We start from the raw sequence: 26,509 nt of genomic DNA on the forward strand, positions 1-26,509 counted from the left end.
CAACAGCAACAACAACATCCACAACAACGGCAGCTGCAGCCAGTTTGCTGGCTACTAATGTTTGGCAGCAAGTTGCTTTCTGGGCCAAACCGCATAGCCAGCTAATTGCAGCAACAACATTGGCAACAGTTGCCGGCTGCTGGCTCACAAAAATGTGGTTTGGGTGGCTACACAGCTGCACCGCAGCGAAATAGGATTTTAAATGATTTTTGTATGCCCTGTAACTTAAAGTTGAACGGGGCATACTGGCACTTTTGTTCCGACGTTTCATGCTCTGTAAGTTGATGCTGAAAGAGTATGCTTGCAATTTAAAATAAATAATAAAATGTCTTAGAATTTAGAATTTGACCGACTGGAGATAAGGATAGGTACTTAACATTATGTTGATAAACTATGCAATAAATGCATGGCTATGCCTGCCCCTCAAAAGAAAATAGAGAAATATCAATAAAGAATTATAAATATTGAAAAATGTATGTAACTTAAATTGAAGTTAAGCAAAACATCAACAGGTTATTGTTATTGTTTTTTTTATTTTAATGTTTTTGAGTACTTAAAGTTTGTTTCTAATTTTGCTTTCATTTATTATTTTATATTATATATAATATTATAATTAATTATATAAATAATAATATAATATATTACTTTATAAAAAGTTTTTAGCTCTCAACTTGATTTGAAAATGCATAAAAGATAAAAAAAAATGAAAAAAGTGCGCGCTAAAATATGCATAAAAGGAAAAATTATGCGCGTTGCATAATGCAGGCAATTAAGAAACGGGCGCCGCCCTTTTGCTTGTATTATTTGCGCTACAAGTGCGGGAAAAACAAATTTTTTTTCGTTAATTAACTTTGAAAGCTGTTGAATCTTGGCTGATGTCGTGTGGTGCGTGTGGAGTTTGCTGCGCTTACTTGCAAATTAATTTGGCTTTCAATAAAAAAGAGCCGCCGACGCCAGCGACACCGTAAGCCGCTTTGTATGGCTCTTGGCTTAGGTTTCAGCCTTTCGCGTGCATTAATCAAAGTTATCTAATAAGCATTGTAAATGTGTGTGTGTCTCTCTCTCCCCCAGTCGCAAATGAAACATGTGCAAGGTGCGAAGCTGTACAACCTTCGCGTTTGACTAAATTTTAAGCTGAGATTTGAGATTGCCAGCAGCAACTCTCTGTGTGTGCATGTGTGCATGTGTATGTGTTTGTGTGTGGAGATTTTGTTTGCGGAAGTTGTTAATGGGCTGGTCTAGGGAGTATCAGATACGTCAAGCTTAACAGCTGCAACGAAAATATCATTGTAAACAAACCAAAGCGAAAAACAAAAAAAAAATCATTACAAAAGACTTAGGCAACAAACTTGTTTTGGGCAGCGTCAAAAGTGATTTTTACGAATCGAAAAATATGTTTTACAATTTACAATTACAATTTGTTTTAAGACTAAATTAACTGACAGACATCTGTCAACTTATATTTAAATTTCGATAAATTCCCTTAAATTAAAATCCTCAGATTCAGCTCTGCAAATTTTTACCGCCTTAGTTAACAAGCACCTTTCCCAAGCACAAACAGCACTCAAAAACAAGATAAACTATGCGCGTGTAAACTAAAAATATAATATAAACAACAAATATGTATGCATAATGTGTTAGTTAGTTATAATTACTTGGCAATAACGGCAACCTTGCGCCTCGATCTCGGCTTTCAGAGCAACACAAAACGCCAGACTGTATGACTTACTTTGCATAGCGTATGAATGAAAAGGCACACACAAACACACACACACACAAACACATACACACTGTGTGTGCCCGAGCATTTAACAATGAGACAAAAGTGAACTACAAAGTTCAGACAGACAAGCACTTGGGACTTATGACAACAATGCAAAGAGCCTTAAACTTTATATGTGAAGTGTAAAAGGCGGAGATATAAAAATGATTGTATATATTATGAAGTCAGGTTTTTCTTTTATGGGTGCGTAACAGCTTGAGAAAGGGTAATCAAAATGGGCGTCTGAGAAGCTTTAAAGTTAAGATTTGGGCGTGTCTAACTTTTGATGAGGATTATTTATTCAATTAAATAAAGTTTAATCTTCATATTTAAAGTAAGGACATTTTCGGCACGCTATAGATTCAATAGTAGACATATCAGACCATATGCAGATATGCGAGTTGTAAGTTTGATGAAAATATATCGTTCCTATTTCAATTGTATACTATAGTGGTCCGATCCAGCGGACATATTTACTGCCTGCAATAGAAAGACGGACGTATGCAAAGTATCAAGACGATAACTTTAAGCCTGAGAGACTAGTTCGCATAGAAACAGACAGACGGACAGACAGACAACTCGGCTGTTGATGCTGATCTATAATATATATATACTTAAGGGTATATATATAATACAAGCAAGCACTTTAAGAATGCATGTTGATAAATGGAGAATCGATGTATAAAGCTCTTCGCCCATTTCTCTAATTTAACGCATATAACCTGTATGCATAAATTATCTTTTATTATTACTCTTTCATCAGTTAAAATTGTAGACTTTGGTCATTGGGTATTTGTTGTTTTATTTTCAAACCCACATAGCTCAGTTCGCAAAAGAAGAAACACCAATACGCAATTTCACGCGACCAAAAGCGATTAACCCCCCATTAGTTAAATTTATTGCATGGCGGCGGCCACGAGATTTAGTCACTGAGTGAAATATATGCAAAGCTTGTTATTTGTGTTGAATTCTGTGTTTTTTTTGGCGCAGAAACTTTCTAAACCGCATTCGCAAAGTTTTCAAAGCCACAAAACACGTGCTGCACTCAAATTTACAGATGCGATAAAATTGCTAAACAGCTAAACATATAAAAATGGTTAAACGAATCTGAGTTCAAGTAATATGCGATTCTTTTTGGGATTCGAAATAAGCCAACCAGTTTTGGCAAATATTTTTAAACAATTAGGCGCGGCTTATTATTATTTTATTTATTACTTTTTACCTTATTTCTTGCTATTTATTGTATTTAGAAATAAATTCTTAAACTTAACTACATGTTTCTGGTATTCTTCTTGCAGGCTGCCCCATTCAACTTTAATTGGCATTAAATCGGCAACATGATCAAGTCGACGGCAGCCAATTCGCATTGGCTGGCCGCTTTGCTGTCGTTGCTGCTGGTGGTGCTGCTGCACACAACCACAGCGGACGAGGCGTTTTCGTGTCCAAATGGTAAGTTTCGCATTCAACTTGAATTTCCAATTTAAGCTGCACTTAAACAATTCGAAAAGGCACGTGCGTGGCCGCTGCAGGTGTGGCCAAAAACTTGCGCATAAATCAAAGCGAAAATTAATGTAATTATATGGATGTACATGCATTAAATATATATACATATATATATTCCTATATAGTCAAAACGGATGTGGAATTGGCTTTTGCCAATGGGCCGGGCAAATTGTCTTTGATTTCCGTCGACTTAATTGGTTTTTGGCTGTGTGCTTGTGTGTGCCTGCCGCGCATTTAGCCGCAGTTAAAATCTATGTTAAACTGTAATTAAATGCGTTATTTTGATTTTTAAGCTAACTTCTAATTATATATTTAATGGCTACCAAAGCATTTATTTAAAAGAAGCATTTAATTTAAAAGTTCTTAAAGCATATTATTTGCTCTTAAACAAGGTCGCACGCGAGAATTAGATTTAGCAAAGTTTATTAAATTCAAAATAAATCAAGCATTTCTTTATAGGAAGCTTTAAGACAGATTTTGTTATAGATAAATTCTCGAAGTTGGGCTTAGCTTTTTATTTATTACCTCTTTTATTTGTCATAATTGGCTTGCTGAGTTTATCAATAGGTATTCATACTTCATTAAGTGTTTTCCTGCATTCATACAAATGAACCTTTTAGGCAGAGAAATCTTTTTCTACCACATCATCACTCATCAATTAATCCGATTGAACCAAAGGAAATCTTCTTTTGAGGCTATTACAGAATTTAATGCTTGTTTTTCCATAATAATTACACACATTTATAAAAATTGTATGCTGTTTATAAGCAAATGAATTCTTTGTCTGGACTGGAAAAATAAATGAATGAAATAATGATAATCAGTTTTCTTCTACAAGAAAATTGTCGATCATTCTTTGCTAACAGTGAAATTGAGCCTCGCTTCGAGTCAGCGGCTAATAATTATTTTCATCAGTTGCTTAGCCATTTCAGGCCCTAGGATAGGAAATGTTTTTCTTGGCTATCATTAGGCCACAGCTCTAAGCTCCTTTCATAAATACCAAGCACACTTTGGCCATTAAAATGCTAGTGCGACTTTATCGTTAATGGCAAATCGACACAAAAGTAGCCAAAACCCGCCAAACGTGTTGAACCGCTACATTTTGGCAAGAACAAGCGAACATTTTTGAAAAAAGTCGAGCTGACGGAAATGCTGGACTAGCCAATCAATCATTCTATGCGGCCTGTAATCAGCAGTCAACACTTGGCGCTGTTGCCTTTCACTCGATGGCCACCTACAACTGGCAATGATAACGGTTATAACATATGCCAAACTGGTTGCTGTTGTTGCCCCACTGGGCGATAATGCCAAGAATGCCCGCCATGCCATGGCTATGACAGCACAAAGTTACAGCGCAAGAACTCTGACAAAGATTATATATATATATATAGATGTATATACTCGTATGAGTACTCTCCATGGCCGCATATGGAAGGCGAGACAAGTTTCTAGCTAGGAAAAAACGTTAACGCGCTTCAAAACAAGATTTCTTAACGGTTGTTTAATACCAAGCCAAGTTTGCCTGACTGACTGACTAACTTGGCGATCGGTTCGCCGCCTCCTTCTCCTGTTGCCCGACTCCAGTCCCAGTCTCAGTCCCAGTCCCAGACTGCCTAGCATGCCGCTGCTTTTAGCTGTTGTTGTTGTTGGAATAGCTGTAGCTGCCTCATATTAACTAGCTGCAGTTGCCGTGCTTATTAACACTTTTATATGCACTCACACATGCAAACAAACACACACATGCGAGCACCTGCCAACGGAGCCGCCAACTGCACGGTGGCCAAAACAAGTTCGTTGCCTAAGTCTTTTGATATTTTCATGTTACGTTGGCAGTGTTTTTGATTCATATGCCAGGCAGCACTTCTGCAGTTGTATGCGTGCTAAAGCATATGTGTGTGTATGTGTGAGTGTGAGTTTGACTTGTTTTAGGTGCAGTTGTGCAAAAATAGGCCAAACTGTTGGCGTTTCATGCAGTTGTTGTTGTTTTTATTGCATTTATTTAGTTTGGGCATTACTTTTATTGATGGCTTTTCGTGTGGCCCATATGGGTGTATGGGCGTTTTTAACGATTACATTAGATGCAGTGCTCAATTGCTAGCAGCCTGATGTGACACCTCATTATATATATATATACATATATATAATATTATAGAAGGCGCAATAATATTTCTCCATTCTTTATAGCGTATTTCTTGAATTTAATATAATATTATATAATATATGGTTAATTATATAATATTTTTGGAGTTTTTTTTTACATTAAATATGAAAAAAATGTAACTAATTTTTGTATCCTACATCTTATCATAATCATGTTTTCACATAAGAGGTGACTCTTCAATCATGCTTTGCTCTGTTAATAATGCGTTTCGTTTTCTTTAATGTCTACCCAAATGAAGAAGTATTTTTTAGTTAGCTGCGATTTAAGGCATGTGTAATATTTACTGGAGCCACACCAAAGTTTGTATTCATTAACCGTCATTCAACCATCTCACGTCTAACTGTAAATGCCTCAAATTGATAAACAGGCAGACGAGCTAAGCAAACAACTCGCAAACTTACCTAGAAACGTAACGAAACGCATAAGTAGGCAACAACAACAACAACAACTAGAACTATGCGACGACTTCTAAGTTCCACAATTTTTGGACACGCTTCAGTAAATGCCAAGAGCATCATCATCATCATCATTATCATCATCTGCTCGAAAAAGCTAATTAAATCAAGTTCTTTTCGTGAGCTGCTTCTTGAAAAATGCAGCATTTTGAACATGTTTCTGGGTCAGCACGCACAATCCAAGTGATATATGACACTCTGATTAGGGTCTTATAACACATATGTGTGCTATTATGGGGTGATATTATTTATGATTTTTAAAATTCAACATTTTAGCAAATCATGAAGCGTAAAATGCGCGTGTGCTTAAACAAATTTGTCGGTGGTTTATGGAAGTCAACACTTTTCTAGTTGACTGACTTCTGTGTGAACTGTGTGCGAAAGGTAAAGCTAGTCAGAGAATGATGGAAAGATAGACAGAGAATGAGACAGATAGAGAAAGAGAGAGGGAGAGACACAGATAGAGAGAGAGAGAGAGAGAGAGAGAGGGAGCGTGTTAAAGATGAACACTTGCCAGAGCACAAAATGTGCGAAAAGTTAAATGAACTTTACGTTAGACCCAAAGGTTTAATGAACGTTTGGGCAACGGCCATTGACAGCTAGCAAAATCAAAGTTAAGGCACTCGTATTACCTGTTGGTAATCCACAGCTGCAAAAAAAGCCAAATAATACAGCTAGAATTACAGAATTACAAGATATATATGTGTTCTTGCAATTCCGCTTTCTACGCAATGAAAGATCTCTTGTAGATAATGTGGCAAAGATAAATTCGCTTTGCCGAGCCAAAGAAATGCATAAAAAATGAGGCTAATGAAAGAGGGCACAATACGATTTATTGCACTTGTGAAACTTATGCGTGCCCGCAACTTGATTTTCACTTTCTTGTTTCGGCAGAGTAACAACACAAAAGCGCCGGCAACAACAACAACAAAATAACAATAATAAAACATGAAAAACTATGCTGGTTATTAAATTGCCAAAGTGAATTTCCAAATAGGACAACAGACATGGACATCAAGAAGGTATTTTTTTGGGTTAATAGCACATAATTAAATAAATGGGTTAAATCTAAATGTTTTGTGTACTTAAGACTTTGCAAAGTGTACAAATATCAAGTACTTAGTTGCTTGAAAAATAGGTATTTTATTAATTTTCTTGAATTATTGTTCTTGAAAGGATAAATTAAACCAAAATGGCTATTTATGAGCTCTCATTTATGATATTATTTAATTGTTGAGCAAATTTTTTATAGATATTTTTGAACTCTAGTTTTTGGCTTCATTGATTTAGAGTCTGCACAAAATATTTGCACAGCATTTGTTCATAGAAGCTGGGCTTTGCTTGCAAAAAAAGACCACAGTTAATGTTTATAAAAGGGTTCTAAGCATATTTTCTCAGTTACTTAAACTACTTTTGCAAGGCCATTCGATTGTTTTTTGTTTTAAAATTAATACCAAAAGCCAATCCAAGCAAAGTTCTCACAGCTTGAGCATTTCAGAAACTGGTGCAAGTGTCTCAGCTGTCTCAGATCTCTTTAAAGAGCTCTTTGTTAATTTTAGTTTGATAAAGTGCAAAGATTCGGCAAAAAAAACTTCTCATTTCTGGTTAAATACATATTTCTTCAGAGTATGTGGCGCTCCCAGATACCTACCTACCTGCCTGTGTGTCTGAGCTTTGAGTTTTACGTAAGAAATTCTCACATTATTAATTTGTATTGTGAACACAAGATTTCGTCAGAGAGCGTTCCGCTGAGTGTTGAGCCTGAAATTATAGACAATGATCAGAGCAGCAGGCGCAGAGATGTTTGCCTCTGGCTGCTCTTTCAGCAGCTGCCGCTTTGGTAATTAGAGCACGGCTAAAAAATGCAGTTGCATACATTTTCTATACGGAGCTTAAAAGCCGTCCATATATATATATATATATATGTATATAAAGAAAAAAAACAAACATCAAGTCACGCAGCAAATTTGCATAGCAAATGGCTTACAAAACTTCCTGGCAAGCATTTCAAATATGTGGCACAATTCAATAAAGCAGTCAACAGCCATGCAAATTCAAGTAAAAACGAGCAAGAATGGCAACCCGAAGATTAAATACTCTTTAAGCCAAATAGCTTGGGGTCTGTAAATATGTGAGCAGAATAGGAAATAGAATAAGACAACTTTAAAAACAGAAAAGTTTGTCATACACAAACTTATCTTTCTACCCATTTTTCCCATAGATCAGTATGCTTTAGCAGTCCCAGGTTAATTCTTATATATAAATAGAAGCATAATGAAAAAATGCTGGATTTGTTCAAGATCTAATTATGATATTAGATGTGATATAGTAGTTCGATTCGGGCGACTCCAATATAGTTTCATAGAAAAAGACACAGACATGATTAAGAATATATTCTCTTTATGGGCTCTAAGATGTTTTCTTTAATGAATTACATATTTCATTACTAAGTAACAATACCCTCTACTAGGGTATAAGACACACACGTTTGACAAAGAAAATTAAAAGAACTGAGAAACTTGCTAACCTTGTCCAGCTGTTGCTGCACCCAGTCCAAGAGTAAAGGAATTTTTCGAAGCCATTGGCTGGTTACGTGGCTTAAATTGCTTATAGAGAAACTTCAGCTACTTGACGGACAGGCCGACACACACACACACACACACTTAGTGGGAGTCGAGTAGAGAGAGAGACAAATAGTTGGCCATTAAATACAATTACATGAGGTTTGTTCTGCTGACCGTTCCGTAAGTCTCCGTTGCCGTTCGACTTATTTCAATTGAAGCGTGCTAAGAACCAAAGAATCTAAATGTCTGCGCCTCTCCAGTTCTACTTTTTATTATTTATTTACTTTTTTTTTTCACTTGCTAAGTGGCACAGTGTACGGTTATGTTTGGGTATTTGTTGGTACGTAGCGCAGCTAAAATTAAATTAAAATTGCTGCGGTAAATGGGCAACAAATAAATAAATTGGAATTGTGGCAAATAGCGGTAAACACTTAAATAAGCAAAATAAAATAGCAAGAAAAAAAATTGTGTATATAAAAAGTAGAATTTACGCTGTCTGGCCAGTAAAGATGAGAGCTGCACAATTGGCCAAGAATTTGAAGCAATTTGCCGACATGACAGACGAAATTAACATAATCAGATTGAGGCTTTTGACTGAATCAGATGCTTACAAAGTATTGAGTTCAAATAAAAGTACTGCAATTATCAGGGCTGCAAAAATACAAATTTATTGTAGCTGTTTCGGCTTATAGCTCGATGGAACGCCCTGACTTAAGTTTCGGTTCAAGAACCTTACTTATCACATCCATCAACCCAGGTTCTTCAGTTAAAACCTTGGTTTGTCAAACGTTAAATAAAAGGTTCGGCTTATGATAAACATGCCAATTCCATGTTTGAGCCAGTTATGTCTCAAACTTTGTAATAATACTCTACAAAATAATAAAAATAAATTCAAAATGATTCAGGTGTACATTAGTCAAGCTTGACATTATTTTGACAGGTCACTTGGCCAAATGCACAAAAATTGAGCACAAAAAACACAGGTAATTAGTTATTATGTTTAAACTTACGCCCTGTCAAAGCTCAGGCAACGGTCTTAGATCAAGGTTTGAGACAGTAATGCCTGTTATATGAGATTATAAATAAAACGAAACAGTTTAAATTATGCAAGCCATAACAATTTATATTGTTAAAATACAACTATTTATTATAAATAGTTTTAAACTTTGTGCGAATTGACAATTTAAAAATAATTGAGATAAGTTTGATGTTGAGATTCTTGTAGCAATTTAAGGGATAAATAATGATAGTCTTATCCGTAATATCATGTTTCAGCATCCTCTCCTCGTAATCTAAGCACAATGATTGGATTCTGCGCAGTAGTTTTTCTACTGCAGCTACACGGAAATCGTGAAAGTCCATGCCAAATGGTAACTAACTAACACACTGAGCCATGTCAGCCCATGTCAGTTTGCAAGAAAAACTGTAACAGCTTTCGGAGCCCGCCGAAGCCTCACCAAAAGGCACCAAAGGCAAAGCCGGCACTGACGATGGTGACAACTTGTGTTGACTCTTTTCAAACACACAGCAAAATTGTTTAAATACTTGTGCTTTTTTTTTTGGTTTTTGCTTTTTGCAATTTTGAAACGGCGTATAAACATTGCGCGCGCCTTGTGGCATATTTCAACCGATTTGATTTTAAATGAAAGCTGTCAATCAAGCCGACAGAAGGCGGGCTCGACATGTCGCAGCAACTTTCCCATTTTACCAGGAAAACGCAACGCATTTAGATTGAGGAAAATGAAAGCGCCACGAGCCAAATAATTAATTGTAATTTTCTAAAAAAAACAAATAAAAATTACATACTTAAGTCTTAGCAGCTAACTTCTAATACAACATGCACGTATTCAGGCTGGCCGAGTAAATAACTCAATTAAGTGCTTGTGTCTCCAGAACAAGCAATTAAATCTAAAGAGCTCATATGTCTCTCAATGGCATAGAAAGCCACAGCCAGAGATGTGGAAATTAAATTATGCAAAACAAGTCGCTTAGATTGGGGTCACGCTAGAGATCTCAGCGGGAAACCAACTGCAACTGAATTAAATGTCAAGAGCTGCCCGTAGAAGTTGTTGTAGAATTTAATGTCGAATGAGGGGGTATGCAAAGAGTTTGGTTATGGGAAGTAATTTCTCCTTTTATCAAGCGCAGATAGGAGTTGTATCAAGTGGTTGCATGCGTGAGGCTTTTCAATGGAATATGCCTTCAAGACTGGTTTGCCGATAAGCGGTGAATTAAGAAGATATTACGAAGAGAAACCAAATCTATTTAGATTATACTTCGTTTTAATTAAGCCCTTTTTAATTAAAGCAAGAATCTTAAAAAATTTTACAAGTTTGTAAACAATAAACATTGCTGTACATTTAAATTTTAAATATTATTCATGTACATAGAAATCAGCATCAATGAAAATTGACTGGATTCAATATAAAAAATTTATTTAACTAAAAATATGTCAATTTTATATGTTAGGCATATAAAATCTTGATATACTGTTCATAAAATAATAAAATATAATAATTAAATGAATTTACAAATGCGAATATACGTGATAATAATAAAAATAGAAGTAATAATAATTGGAATGATAATAATAATAATACAAATTAGTATTAATAATGATAAATAATATAAATTGAATTAACGAAATTAAAGAATATACAATTGTTATATTATACCAGCTGTGCCTTGTCTAGTTTTCAACAAATGTTTCCAATTATTTCTAAAACTCAAATTTGCACTGCGTTTGCCTTGCAGTTTTCCAAATGAATTGTGACCTTGTCTAATACGAATTTATTATTGTTTTTGTTATTTACAGGCTGGGAACTGCGCGGCTTAAATTGTTATAAATATTTTAATATCAAACATTCGTGGGAGAAAAGCGCCGAACTGTGTCGAAGGTGAGTAAAACCATAGCATAACCATAATCAGATGTTAATTTGAATATATATGTACATATATAGAAATCGAGGAAGTTGTGGGTTCGGGCTTCTGTTTTAGACAACTTGTTGCGCGGTGTCTCAGAGCAGCTACGCTTCAATAAGCACAGCTACCTGTTCTTCTTGATAGATAGATACTAAGTTAGTTAGCGACTAGTTACCTGACTGGCTGTGTGTGTGTGTGTGTGCTTGTACTTGCAGCAGTTGCCGTTACGGCACCGCATTGCATTTCCGCTGACAGTTAACTGTCAATGCCAAAGTGGGCTGCGTCCCAAACAGTGTTGGCCAAGTTTGAAATTGTTTTTCTGGCCCGACTGGCCGGGCCATCGATAAGCCATAATTCGATGGCCGATGATTCATATTATTTTTCTGTTTTCCACACTCTTCGTTCGAGCGAAAAGAAAGTCGTCGATAAGCTTCCGGCGCTCGGCCCCAAAACATTCCTGATTCGGTTTTCTGGGTGTTAACCCACTGTTGACCCAAATACTTGCAAGTGGTCCGTTCAGTGCCCAGCCACCTGTTCCAAGAGCTTCAAGAGTTAAGAGCTCGTGCAGCGTGAACCTTTTTTCTTTTGGCTTTCGGGCTTTTATTTTATTTTTGGGCTTGGCTTGAAAATTGAGAGTGTTTCGATTTGATTGAAGCCTTAGCTTTTTTTATCGATTCAATATTTCTGCTTGCTTTTAATGAGCGTGTGAATCGCCGGTTTTGGCTTGACCGCGGGGCATGTGGGGTGAAAGTTAGCCGAAATGAATTTTAGTTTTCTTTTGGTTGCACATTAATAAGCATATTGGCTGGCCGTGTACTTGGCTAGTCTAATGTCAATGGCCTACGCAATTTCTCTTCGCCGTCAAGTGTTAACTGGCAATTACATATGCCCGGCACAGGCTACACCAGTTGACACTGGCTACTTCTCTAATGTGCACACGTCATTTACATGCCAAAGACCTCGCCCCAGTCCAATGGCAATTAAAATGCGGCTGGCGTTTCATTGTATTTTACCTCAGCGCAAGTTCAACAAACGACAAACAGCTCGAAATTGTTTAAGCGATAGATTTGCCAAAAAGAAAACAAATATATATATACATACATATAAATTAAGACTACGTATATAAATCGGTATAACAAATAGCAGTGCGTTGTCAGGTGTCGTCTGTGCTGAACTCAACACTCAAAATGTGAAATATTTGCCTGGGTGAAATTTTCTTTTTTTTTCTGCATACTCTGTTCATAAAGTAAAGAGAGTATAAAGGCTATGAGACAGCTCTCTATATAAGATTTTTTTTATTTATCATTTTATATATATTAATATATTTAGACTGAGGACTGCTGAGCTCCTCTGTAAATCAAGGCGTGGCATTTCTCAAAAATCAATGTCTTTCAATAAGTTTGCAAATAGTCTCTTTTAAGCTGTTATTGGGTATTGGAACAAGTATTACGGAGTCGGTTACACCCGACTGCAAAATTCTTACTTGTTTTCTCCCTGTTGCTTAACGATTTTGCGTGTGCAGCAAGCCAAATGGGAAGAATGAAAGAAAGCGCCGATAAGGCGTTAACATTTCAAGTTAACGGAGCTGTGACCAAAAAAAGGCATTCATGTATTTTGGACTTGTTGGTTTAAGTAGTTTTTTTTTGGGCGTAGCCAATGTGAAAACGCATTGAAAACTTTTTGAATGAAGTTTTGGCAGTTGCTTATTTGAACAAGATAATTTGGTTAGCCTTTTGGCGTTAGGTGCGGAAACAGGTAGCCAACCTTTTGTTGAGCCAAAGCATTTATCTGGATATTTTACCAAAGAAAAAATAAATTGTAATTCGTGTAATAAAACAATAAACAGGTCATTTAAATCAATAAGTAGAATAGATATTTGAACCTGCAAATCGGTTTAGAGCTAAGCCAAATGTAACCCGGAATCCGCACTTCTTATTTGCCATAACGAAACCTTAGACATGGGATTGGCTTGAAACGTAAACTGAAAGACCGAACCTTTTTATTTAAAGTATAATACCAATAATAATTATAATATAAATATTTTAAAACCTATTAAGTAATACTTTCAATACAATATTAAGACTTTTGATTTATTCGCATATATTTTAGTTGTATTCAATTTTATATTTCAATTTAAAAACACGATAATATCAAATGCTCACCAAGGTTTTTGGCATTTTAGTGAAAAAAGCCAAGTGCCGACATACAAGTAATACCACACAAAAGTAAAGCATCAAATTCCCTAGCTATGCACACTTACTTAAATATGTATGCGGCCAGGTTTTCTGTTTTCACTTGGTATTAGCCACGCAGCATGTTTATGTGATTCGTTAACAGTACTGAAAATTTAACTATTTTCTGGCTAAATTCTGCAATAGTTGTAATTTCAAACTGATTTAGCCATTTTATGGCAGCTCAATGACGAGTAAGAGGCAGACTTTTATTGCCAACTTGTGCTCAGAAAACTAATTTAGCCATTTTTAAGCTAAATTTTTTGCAACACTGGCTGCAGAATGCATAATTTTTGGCATGCAATCAGCCAACAGCTGCAACAATTGACAAAGGCGTTGCTCAAAGCTGTCAGTTTCCACAGCGCCCACCCTGCGTATGTGTAATATGCAAGATTTGAAAGAGTCAAAGATGGAAACTCGTTTTTGTACTTCATCTTCCTCTTGACGCGCAGCTGTCGTAGAATCCATAAAGTCAGTCTGTGCGCTTTTGAAATTAACGAAAGAAGTCTTGCGATTGGAAACGAAAGTTTTCTTTTGAGTTTTTTTTTCTAGCTGCGAGTGAACGCGTTTACTTTTTGGGTAACAGCATAATTAAGGCAGTGGCAACAAAATAGAAAGTAAAGCGCATTTGAAAAATGCAGCTGCATAATTGAAATTGCGTTAATTGTGCAGCGGAAGCTCGAGTTCCCAGACAGACACCACACTAATCACTGACATCCTCTCTCCTGCTTACCAGATATGGCGCCGAGCTGGTGGCTATCGATAGCTATGCGGAGAACAATGAGACGCTGGCGATAGCACGCGCCAGCGATCCCAATCAGCGCGCCTCCGACAAGTACTGGCTGGGCTTGGCATCGCTGGATGATTTACGCACGAATACCCTAGAGTCTGCATCGGGCGCATTGATCTCACAGTACTCGGGCTTTTGGTCTCTGCAGCAGCCCAATGCTGAGTCCGGCGAGTGCGTGGCGGCCAGCTTTGCCAGTAAGGCGCAGAGCTGGGATCTGGGCACCTGCGAGTCGCTGTTGCCCTTCATGTGCCGCGCCCCGGCCTGTCCCCAGGGTGCACTGCATTGCGCCAATGGCAAATGCATCAATCAGGCTTTCAAGTGCGATGGCAGCGATGATTGCGGCGATGGCACCGATGAGCTAGACTGCCCCGCCCAATGCCACTTCCACATGCAATCCGGCGGCGATGTCATTGAGACGCCCAACTATCCGCACAAGTATGGTGCGCTGAGCAAATGCAAGTGGACCTTGGAAGGACCGCTGGGCAGCAACATCATACTTCAGTTCCAGGACTTTGAGACGGAAAAAACCTTTGACACGGTCCAAGTCCTGGTCGGTGGACGCACCGAAGACAAATCCGTATCGCTGGCTACGCTAAGTGGCAAACAGGATCTGACCACACAACCATTTGTATCCGCCTCCAACTTTATGATTGTCAAATTCACAACGGACGGTAGTGTGGAGCGCAAGGGTTTCCGGGCCACGTGGAAAACGGAGGCCAAGAATTGTGGCGGCACACTGAAGGCGACGCTACAACGTCAGATACTGACCAGCCCTAACTATCCCAAGCAATATCCAGGTGGTCTGGAGTGCCTGTATGTGATCAAAGCGCAGCCAGGTCGCATTATCTCTATTGAAGTTGATGATTTGGATATTGCCGAGAGTCGGGATCAGTTACTCATACGCGATGGCGAATCGCCCATGAGTCGCACCATTGCCCGGCTGACGGGCAAAACTTCGCAGAATGAACGCGTGATCATTTCCACCGGCAACGCGCTCTATCTCTACTTCAAGTCTAGCCTGGGCGAGGCGGGCAAGGGCTTCAGCCTACGCTATATTCAAGGCTGCAAGGCGACGATCACGGCACGCAACGGCACAGTTACCTCGCCGGCCTTTGGCTTGGCTGACTATCCAAAGAATCAGGAGTGCTTCTTTACCATACGAAATGGCGCGCGTGCTCCGCTCTCGCTCAAGTTTGACAAGTTCACCGTGCACAAAAGCGACAATGTGCAGGTCTTTGATGGTTCCTCAACGTCCGGACTGCGCCTCCACTCGGGCAACGGCTTTACGGGCACTGCAGCTCCCAAGCTGACCCTGACAGCCTCATCTGGCGAGATGTTGATTAAATTTACTTCGGATGCGCTTCATAACGCAGCGGGGTAAGTCAAGGAAGTTGCAGTTAACCTAAACGGACTCTGGAACCTTCTATAATTTGGCTTTTCCAAACTAATTGGTATTACCATGCACAGCTGGTCGGCTACTTTCTCTGCGGACTGCCCTGAGCTGCAACCCGGCATTGGGGCCTTGGCCTCCAGTCGCGACACGGCCTTCGGCACGCTGGTCAGCTTTACATGTCCCATTGGACAGGAGTTTGCCACCGGCAAGACGCGTCTGGTTACGGAATGTTTGCCCGGTGGCAACTGGAGTGTCTCCTACATACCAAAGTGTCAGGGTAAGTCGTTAGTTACTTTCATTCCAATGCTGTCTCTCCAATACAATTAATTCACCCACAGAGGTCTACTGCGGTCCTGTGCCACAAATTGATAACGGCTTCTCCATTGGCTCCTCGAATGTCACCTATCGCGGCATTGCCATGTACCAGTGCTATGCTGGCTTCGCATTTGCCTCCAACGAACCGATCGAAAAGATTTCCTGCCTGCCTGACGGACGCTGGGAGCGTCAGCCCCATTGCATGGCCTCACAGTGTGCCGCCCTGCCGGAGGTGCCACACGCCAATATGACCCTGCTGAATGGCGGCGGACGCAGCTATGGCACCATTGTCCAATACGAATGTGAGCCTGGCTATGAACGCAACGGGCATCCCGTGCTGACCTGCATGTCGAATGGCACTTGGAGTGGCGATGTGCCACGCTGCACGCGTAAACGCTGCTTTGAGTTTCCCGAAATTGAAAATGGCTTCGTGGTGGATGCGGCACGTTCCTATCTGTTTGGCGATGAGGCCAGGGTGCAGTGCTTCAAGGGCTACAAGCTGATTGGCAGCAATATCATGCGCTGCAGCGAGGCCCAGCGCTTTGAGCAGCCACCCAGCTGCGAGGACATCAACGAGTGCAGCTCCTCTCAATGCGATTTGACTACCACCGACTGCATGAATACCAACGGTTCCTTCCATTGCCAGTGCCGACCGGGCTTTACCGCCACCACTGAGTGCCGACCCGTTGGAGATTTGGGTCTGGGCAATGGCGGCATTCCAGATGATAGTATCAGCACCTCGGCCAGTGAGCCCGGCTACAGCAAGGCTCTGTTGCGTCTCAATACGAATGGATGGTGCGGTGCCTCATTGGAGCCCGGCGCCAACTGGATACTGATTGATCTCAAGGCGCCCACAATATTACGCGGTTTCCGTACCATGTCTGTGCAGCGTCCTGATGGCAATGTGGCCTTTAGCTCGGCCGTGCGCCTGCAATATACAAACGATTTGACAGATGTCTTCAAGGATTATGCCAATCCCGATGGAACTGCCGTTGAATTCAGAATACTGGAGCCCACCCTGTCCATACTCAATCTGCCGTTGCCAATCGAGGCGCGTTATATACGCTTCCGCATACAGGACTATGTGGGTGCGCCTTGCTTGCGCATGGAACTGATGGGCTGCACCCGTTTGGATTGCGTGGACATCAATGAGTGCAGCAAGAACAACGGCGGCTGCGATCAAAAATGCATCAACTCACCCGGCAGCTATTCCTGCGCCTGTAATACGGGCTATCAGCTCTATTCATCCAATGGCACCGCTGGCTATCACATTGAACGCTCCGAGTCTGGCGAACGCGACGGCGATACCTATCAGCGCAACAAGACCTGTGTCCCATTGATGTGCCCGGAGCTGCAGGCGCCAGAAAATGGCCAGCTGCTCAGCGAACGTGACGATTATCATTTTGGCGATGTGGTTCGTTTCCAGTGCCATTTCGGCTACATAATGAGCGGCAGCTCGGTGGCGCTTTGCCTGTCCAGCGGTCAATGGAATGCCAGCGTACCGGAATGCAATTGTAAGTGATTGAATTCGACACGGTAGCGTATATAACCTCTTAATAACTTCATTCTTAATTAATTTCCTACAGATGCGAAGTGCGTTTCCTTGCCTGACGACAAGCTGGAGGGCTTGACTGTTGCACGACCCGATCCAGAGTCCGTGCTGGTGCCGTTCCGCGACAATGTGACTATTAGCTGCGGCTCGGCCGGACGTCAGTTGCGCTCCACTGCCTCCGCTGGCTTCAGACAGTGTGTCTACGATCCAAAGCCAGGTCTGCCCGACTACTGGCTGTCGGGCGTGCAGCCTTCGTGTCCGCGTGTCGACTGCTATGCGCCAATGCCAACACCTGGTGCCGAGTACGGACAGTTTGTGGACACGCGTTACCAGAGCAACTTCTTCTTTGGCTGCCAGAACACCTTTAAGCTGGCTGGGCAGACCCAGCGCCACGACAATGTAGTGCGCTGTGGTGCCGATGGTATTTGGGACTTTGGTGATTTGCGCTGCGAGGGACCCGTGTGCGAGGATCCAGGCAGACCAGCTGATGGACGCCAGCTGGCGCGCAGCTACGAGCAAAGCTCTGAGGTCTACTTTGGCTGCAATCGTCCTGGCTACATTCTTATCAATCCAAGGCCAATTACTTGCATACGCGAGCCGGAGTGTAAGGTGATCAGGCCATTGGGCCTGGGCTCAGGCAGAATACCCGACTCGGCCATCAATGCCACCTCAGAGCGACCAAACTATGAGGCCAAGAATATACGCCTGAACTCTGCAACCGGCTGGTGCGGCAAGCAGGAAGCCTTCACCTATGTCAGCGTGGATCTGGGACAGATCTATCGCGTCAAGGCCATACTCGTCAAGGGTGTTGTGACCAATGACATTGTCGGACGTCCAACCGAGATACGCTTTTTCTACAAGCAGGCGGAGAACGAGAACTATGTTGTCTATTTCCCCAACTTTAATCTAACCATGCGCGATCCGGGTAACTACGGTGAGCTGGCCATGATAACGCTGCCCAAGTACGTGCAGGCACGCTTTGTGATCCTGGGCATCGTTAGTTATATGGATAATGCCTGTCTGAAATTTGAGCTGATGGGCTGCGAGGAGCCCCAACAAGAGCCGTTGTTGGGCTACGATTACGGCTATTCACCATGCGTGGACAATGAGCCGCCGATCTTCCAGAACTGTCCACAGCAGCCCATTGTGGTGCGTCGTGATGAAAATGGTGGTGTGCTGCCCGTTAACTTTACTGAACCCACCGCCGTCGATAATTCCGGTTCGATTGCCAGGTTGGAAATCAAGCCACAGAATTTCCGCACACCCAGTCATATCTTTAAGGATACGGTGGTCAAATACGTGGCATTTGATTACGATGGTAATGTGGCCATCTGTGAAATAAATATAACCGTGCCGGATGTTACCCCACCATTGCTGCAGTGTCCCCAGAGCTATGTGATTGAGCTGGTTGATCGCCAGGACAGCTACAATGTGAACTTCAATGACACGCGCAAGCGCATCAAGACCTCAGATGAGACGGGTGAGGTGCGTCTACAGTTTACGCCCGAGCGTGCGACCATTAAGATTGGCAACTTTGAGAATGTGACTGTGACCGCGACCGATAAGTTCAACAATCGCGCCAGCTGCCACTTCCAGGTATCCGTGCAGGCCTCACCCTGTGTGGACTGGGAGCTACAGCCACCGGCAAATGGAGCCATCAATTGCCTGCCTGGAGATCGTGGCATTGAATGTATAGCCACCTGCAAGCCCGGTTTCCGTTTTACCGATGGCGAACCTCTGAAGACCTTCTCCTGTGAAACATCCCGCCTCTGGCGTCCCACGTCTGTGGTACCGGATTGTGTATCGGAGAATACGGAACAGGCTGCCTACCATGTGACTGCCACCATAACTTACCGCGCCAATGGTGCCGTGGCTCAATCCTGTCTCGGGCAATACCAGGAGGTGCTCTCTCAGCACTATGCGGGACTCAATCAATTGCTCTCGCAGCGCTGCTCCGCGGTGAATGTGAACATGAATGTCACATTTGTCAAGTCGGTGCCGTCGCTGTTGGAGGAGAATGTAGTCAAAATGGACTTTATACTTTCCATACTGCCGGCGGTGCGTCAGCCACAGCTTTACGATCTCTGCGGCTCGACGCTGAATCTCATCTTTGATCTGAGCGTGCCCTACGCCAGTGCCGTGATCGATGACCTGCTGAACATATCCAACATTGGCAATCAGTGCCCACCGTTGCGAGCTCTCAAATCGCAAATCACTCGCGGATTTAATTGCAATGTGGGCGAGGTGCTGAACATGGATACCAGCGATGTGCCGCGCTGCCTGCACTGCCCGGCGGGCACATACGTCTCGGAGGGTCAGAATAGCTGCACCTATTGTCCACGTGGCTACTATCAGAATCGCGATCGACAGGGCACATGTTTGCGCTGTCCTGCCGGCACTTATACCAAAGAAGAGGGCTCCAAGTCGCTGAGCGACTGCATACCCGTTTGCGGCTACGGCACATACTCCCCAACTGGTCTGGTGCCCTGTTTGGAATGTCCACGCAACTCTTTCAGTGCGGAACCGCCCACGGGTGGGTTCAAGGATTGCCAAGCCTGTCCAGCTCAGACATTTACCTATCAGCCCGCCGCTTCCAATAAGGCTCTGTGCCGTGCCAAGTGCGCGCCCGGCACCTACTCAGCAACGGGTCTGGCCCCCTGCTCACCCTGCCCACTGCATCATTACCAGAGCGCTGCAGGCTCACAGAACTGCAATGAATGCCCCAGCAACATGCGCACCGACAATGCTGGCGCTAAGGGGCGGGAACAGTGCAAGCCTGTGGTTTGCGGCGAGGGTGCCTGCCAACATGGAGGCCTCTGCGTGCCCATGGGTCACGATGTGCAGTGCTTCTGTCCTGCTGGTTTCTCTGGACGCCGCTGTGAACAGGATATAGATGAGTGCGCCTCGCAGCCCTGCTACAATGGCGGTCAGTGCAAGGATCTGCCACAGGGCTATCGCTGTGAGTGTCCCACTGGCTATTCGGGCATCAACTGCCAAGAGGAGGCCAGTGATTGTGGCGCTGACACCTGCCCCGCCCGAGCCATGTGCAAGAACGAGCCGGGCTACAAGAACGTGACCTGCCTCTGCCGCAGCGGCTACACCGGCGACCAGTGCGATGTGACCATAGATCCCTGCACGGCCAACGGCAATCCGTGCACGAATGGCGCCAGCTGCTTGGCGCTGCAGCAGGGTCGCTATAAATGCGAGTGCCTACCCGGCTGGGAGGGCATGCACTGCGAGCAGAATATCAACGATTGCGAAGAGAATCCCTGTTTGCTTGGCGCCGCCTGCACAGATCTGGTCAACGATTTCCAGTGCGCGTGCCCGCCCGGATTTACTGGCAAGCGTTGCGAGCAGAAGATTGACCTGTGCCTATCCGAGCCGTGCAAACATGGTGTCTGTGTGGATCGTCTGTTTGATCACGAATGCGTTTGCCATCCCGGCTGGACAGGAGCCGCCTGCGATATCAACATTGATGACTGCGAGAATCGACCCTGTGCAAATGATGGCGTCTGCGTGGATCTGGTTAATGGCTACAGCTGTAACTGCGAGCCGGGCTACACGGGCAAGAACTGTCAGCACACAATTGATGATTGCGCCTCGAATCCCTGCCAGCATGGTGCCACCTGCGTGGATCAACTCGATGGCTTCAGCTGCAAGTGTCGTCCCGGCTTTGTTGGTCTCAGCTGTGAGGCGGAAATCGACGAATGCTTAAGTGACCCCTGCCATCCCGTTGGCACCGAGCGCTGCCTGGATCTTGACAACAAGTACGAGTGTGTGTGCCGTGATGGCTTCAAGGGTGCTCTCTGCGAGACGGACATCGATGATTGCGAGCCGCAGCCCTGCCTCAACAATGGCATCTGTCGCGATCGTGTCGGTGGCTTCGAGTGCGGCTGTGCTCCCGGATGGAGCGGCATGCGCTGTGAGCAGCAGGTGACCACCTGCAATGTTCAGGCGCCCTGCCAGAACGATGCCAAATGCATTGATCTGTTCCAAGACTATTTCTGCGTGTGCCCCAGCGGTACCGATGGCAAAAACTGTGAGACTGCACCCGAGCGCTGCATTGGAAATCCCTGCATGCATGGCGGCAAGTGCCAGGACTTTGGCTCGGGCCTCAACTGCAGCTGTCCAGCTGATTATGCCGGCATTGATTGCCAGTATGAGTACGATGCCTGCGAGGAGCATGTGTGTCAGAATGGTGCCACCTGTCTGGACAATGGTGCCGGCTACAGTTGCCAGTGCCCGCCCGGATTCACGGGCAAGAACTGCGAACAGGACATTGTGGATTGCAAGGACAACTCTTGTCCACCTGGCGCCAGCTGCGTGGATCTTACCAATGGCTTCTATTGCCAGTGCCCCTTCAATATGACAGGCGATGATTGTCGCAAGGCCATTCAGGTGGATTACGATCTGTACTTCAGCGATCCGTCACGTTCAACGGCCGCACAGGTGGTGCCCTTCCCCACGGGTGAGGCAAACAGCCTGACCGTGGCCATGTGGGTGCAGTTCGCCCAGAAAGATGACACCGGCATCTTCTTTACGCTGTACGGCGTGGATTCTGCTCGCATGACACAACATCGCCGACTTCTGCTCCAGGCTCATTCCAGCGGCGTTCAAGTCTCGCTCTTTGAGGATCTGCCCGATGTTTTCCTCAGCTTTGGCGAATATACGTCCGTCAACGATGGACAGTGGCATCACGTAGCTGTCGTCTGGGATGGCATCAGCGGTCAGCTTCAGCTGATTACCGAAGGCTTGATAGCTAGCAAGTTGGAGTATGGTGCTGGTGGCGTTCTGCCTGCCTATCTCTGGTCGGTGCTGGGTCGTCCGCAACCGGATAGTGTCAAGCATGACCTTGGCTATACTGAAGCTGGCTTCCAAGGCACCGTTACCAAGGCACAGGTCTGGGCACGTGCTCTAGATATTACCTCGGAAATACAAAAGCAGGTGCGCGATTGTCGCTCCGAGCCAGTGCTTTACCCAGGTCTTATCCTGAACTGGGGCGGCTATGAGATGACCACGGGCGGTGTCGAGCGCAATGTGCCCTCATTGTGTGGTCAACGCAAGTGCCAAGTGGGTTACACGGGCGCCAACTGTCAACAGTTGGTTGTGGACAAGGAACCGCCAGTTGTGGAGCATTGTCCCGGAGATTTGTGGGTCATTGCCAAGAATGGCTCGGCCGTGGTTACCTGGGACGAGCCACACTTTAGCGATAACATTGGTGTCACAAAGATTTACGAACGCAACGGACATCGCTCCGGCACAACTCTGCTCTGGGGCACCTACGACATCACCTACATCGCATCCGATGCCGCTGGTAACACGGCATCATGTAGCTTCAAGGTCTCGCTATTAAGTATGTAATTTCTTGCATATTCTTGGAATCACTTCTAACCTTCTCCTCTTCTTTTGTTCCAGCTGAATTCTGCCCACCTTTGGCTGACCCCGTAGGCGGTTCTCAAGTTTGCAAGGACTGGGGCGCAGGCGGTCAGTTCAAGGTCTGCGAGATTGCTTGTAATACCGGGCTACGCTTCTCCGAGCAGGTACCTGAGTTTTACACTTGCGGCGCTGAAGGTTTCTGGCGTCCCACACGCGAACCCTCAATGCCACTCGTCTACCCATCCTGCTCACCGGCCAAGCCGGCCCAGCGCGTTTTCCGCATCAAAATGCTCTTCCCCTCGGATGTGCTCTGCAACAAGGCCGGCCAGGCTGTGCTGCGACAGAAGGTGACCAACTCCGTGAATGCGTTGAACAGGGACTGGAACTTCTGCTCCTATTCCATTGAAGGCACCAGGTAAATATGGACTAACATATCCATTCAATTGGCATTATTTAAAGCCTTGTGTTTACAGAGAGTGCAAGGATATTCAAATCGATGTCAAGTGCGATCACTATCGCGCCGCCCAAAACAATCGTGTGCGCCGACAGGTCAAGGATGGCGGCGTCTATGTGATGGAAGCGGAACTGCCAGTTGTCAAGTAAGTAGTGCAAAGTGTTAACAGTTCAACCTTACGGCACATAGGACTTCGATCTAGCATGTTTTGTCTTGATGTATATATGTGTACTCTGTGTTATATGTATATGTATGTGTTCGTTAACCCAATTTCTAGCGATGAGGACGATTTGGCGCTGACGGGTCGCCAGGGACGCCAACAAACTGGCGGTGACACATACACGCTGGAAATAGCCTTCCCGGCTGTTAAGTATGTCAAGCATCTCATTCGTTCAATATAACGATCAATTGCACCCGATCTCCAGCACTCTGCACCCAGTACTATCAAATGTCTCAGACTAATCCAAACATCCAACCAACCAACCAACCAATCAATCACAATGCTCTCTGTCTAATGCTTCATGCTAACCCCACATGTCACATGTGTTTTACGTGCTAACCCGACTGTTAATACGTTTTCAATTCTTAAACTTTAATCAATACAAGAAGTTAACCTCATATTATTCTCATTCATCCTTAGCGATCCTGTGGTGCATACATCGACGGGCGAGCGCTCCAATGTGAAACAATTGCTGGAGAAATTGATTCTAGAGGATGACCAATTTGCCGTACAAGAGATTCTGCCGAACACCGTGCCCGACCCGGCTTCGCTGGAACTGGGCTCCGAATATGCCTGCCCCGCTGGCCAGGTTGTAATGATACCCGATTGTGTGCCATGCGCCATCGGCACCTTCTACGATAGCGCCAACAAGACGTGCATTCCGTGCGCTCGCGGCAGTTACCAATCCGAGGCGGGCCAGCAGCAGTGCAGCAAGTGTCCGACCATAGCTGGACGTCCTGGTGTGACAGCTGGTCCTGGAGCACGCTCCGCCGCTGACTGCAAAGAACGCTGCCCGGCTGGCAAGTATTTCGACGCGGAGACAGGTCTGTGCCGCTCCTGCGGCCACGGCTTCTATCAGCCAAATGAGGGTGCTTTCACCTGCGAACTGTGCGGTCTGGGTCAGACCACACGCTCCACGGAGGCAACCTCGCGCAAGGAGTGCCGCGATGAATGCAGCTCTGGCCAGCAGCTGGGTGCTGATGGACGCTGCGAGCCTTGTCCACGTGGCACCTATCGACTACAAGGTGTGCAACCGTCATGCGCGTCCTGCCCATTGGGTCGTACCACGCCCAAGGTGGGCGCCAGTTCCGTGGAGGAGTGCACACTGCCCGTGTGCTCGCCTGGCACCTATCTTAATGCCACACTCAACATGTGCATCGAATGTCGCAAGGGCTTCTATCAATCCGAGTCCCAGCAGACAACCTGCATTCAGTGTCCGCCCAATCACAGCACCAAGATTACCGGCGCCACCTCTAAGAGTGAGTGCACCAATCCTTGCGAGCACATTGCTGAGGGCAAACCCCATTGCGATGTCAACGCCTACTGTATTATGGTGCCTGAGACATCGGACTTCAAGTGCGAGTGCAAGCCTGGCTTCAATGGCACTGGCATGGCCTGCACAGATGTTTGCGATGGTTTCTGCGAGAACTCTGGCACCTGTGTCAAGGACCTGAAGGGCACGCCATCCTGCCGCTGTGTGGGCTCCTTTACCGGACCGCATTGCGCTGAGCGTTCAGAGTTCGCATACATAGCGGGCGGCATTGCTGGTGCTGTCATCTTCATCATAATCATTGTACTGCTCATCTGGATGATTTGTGTGCGCTCCACGAAGCGCAGGGATCCAAAGAAGATGCTGACGCCAGCCATTGACCAAACTGGCTCACAGGTGAACTTCTACTATGGCGCACACACGCCATATGCGGAGTCCATTGCGCCCTCGCATCACAGCACATATGCGCATTACTACGACGACGAGGAGGATGGTTGGGAGATGCCCAACTTTTACAACGAAACCTACATGAAAGACGGTAAGCTCCTAGATTTCTAGAGCCGTTCGTCCGGTCCGTCTGTTTGTTTGGAATATATTTTAGTATATAAATGTATGATTGAATGAGTCGATTCTTACCTTATTTTCCTGGGATGCTTCTCATTACTGACAAGGCTAATGTACATGTATTGGTATTTGCAGGTCTACATGGTGGCAAGATGAGCACATTGGCCCGGTCCAATGCGTCGCTCTATGGAACTAAAGAAGACTTATACGATCGACTGAAACGTCACGCTTACACGGGCAAGAAAGGTGAGTTTTCGAACTAAATATTTATGATTTATACCAGGTAACTGACCAATATTGGGATCTTACAGAAAAGAGTGACAGTGATAGCGAAGTGCAGTAAACCATCAACGAAATATACAAATAACCTAAATGGAATAATCTTAAAAAGCTGCTTTAATGTAAATTGTGGTCATAAATCTATGTAGCACTGCAAAGAGGCAAAGTTCTAACACTGCCCCGAAAAAAAAAAAAATACTCATTGAAAGCGTGTTTTAAAGCTTTGCATTGAATCGCAGTAATCGGCTGGCTTCACAGAAACCTTAGAACTTTATTGTAACTTTTTAAATCAGCTGCAATTACGTGGCTTAATGCAAAGCTTGGAATGTGAGGAAAAAAGCTGCTTTATGAAAATTGAAGTCTTAAGAAAATAATAACTCCATGTGCTCTTTAAAAAATGAAAACTAGAAACAGAAATTAAGTCGAACTTACGCGAGTAAAATAAAAAAGAAATAAAATTGTTTTAATATTAAGTATTATTTACCTATACGCAAACAAATTAATACTTTAAATTACCTTGCTTTAAAAGGTATGTAAAATGAAAGCGTTTAATTGCAATATATATTTTCCAAACTTGTTGAAAAATTCGCGAGTGCTGTAAAAAGCAAATCAAATATAGTCGTTATTTTGTAATTTAATTAAAGAACAATTAATTATTATGTATACACATATGACAAGTAATATGTAATTTAATAAAA

General features: G+C 43.9%; 1 protein-coding gene across 2 annotated transcripts; it reads left to right on the forward strand.

Annotated features, from left to right (window-relative positions):
* Nucleotides 1–3,086: 3,086 nt before the first annotated feature.
* LOC115758414 lies at nucleotides 3,087–26,475 on the forward strand. Of its 2 annotated transcripts, XM_030699062.1 has the most exons (12): nucleotides 3,087–3,211; nucleotides 11,261–11,342; nucleotides 14,335–15,765; nucleotides 15,856–16,058; nucleotides 16,120–17,610; nucleotides 17,683–23,001; nucleotides 23,064–23,439; nucleotides 23,498–23,623; nucleotides 23,756–23,848; nucleotides 24,119–25,506; nucleotides 25,668–25,778; nucleotides 25,844–26,475. In XM_030699062.1, exons 1-12 carry the CDS (start codon nucleotides 3,100–3,102, stop codon nucleotides 25,873–25,875), a joined length of 10,764 nt encoding a protein of 3,587 aa, XP_030554922.1. In that variant the 5' UTR covers nucleotides 3,087–3,099; the 3' UTR covers nucleotides 25,876–26,475. The 2 variants fall into 2 exon arrangements, with proteins under 2 accessions (XP_030554922.1, XP_030554923.1); XM_030699063.1 differs by lacking the exon at nucleotides 23,756–23,848.
* The last annotated feature ends 34 nt before the right edge of the window (nucleotides 26,476–26,509 follow it).

Source organism: Drosophila novamexicana, unplaced genomic scaffold (genome assembly GCF_003285875.2).
Source record: "Drosophila novamexicana strain 15010-1031.04,08,12 unplaced genomic scaffold, DnovRS2.1 tig00000193-arrow-pilon, whole genome shotgun sequence".
NCBI lineage: Eukaryota > Metazoa > Arthropoda > Insecta > Diptera > Drosophilidae > Drosophila > Drosophila novamexicana.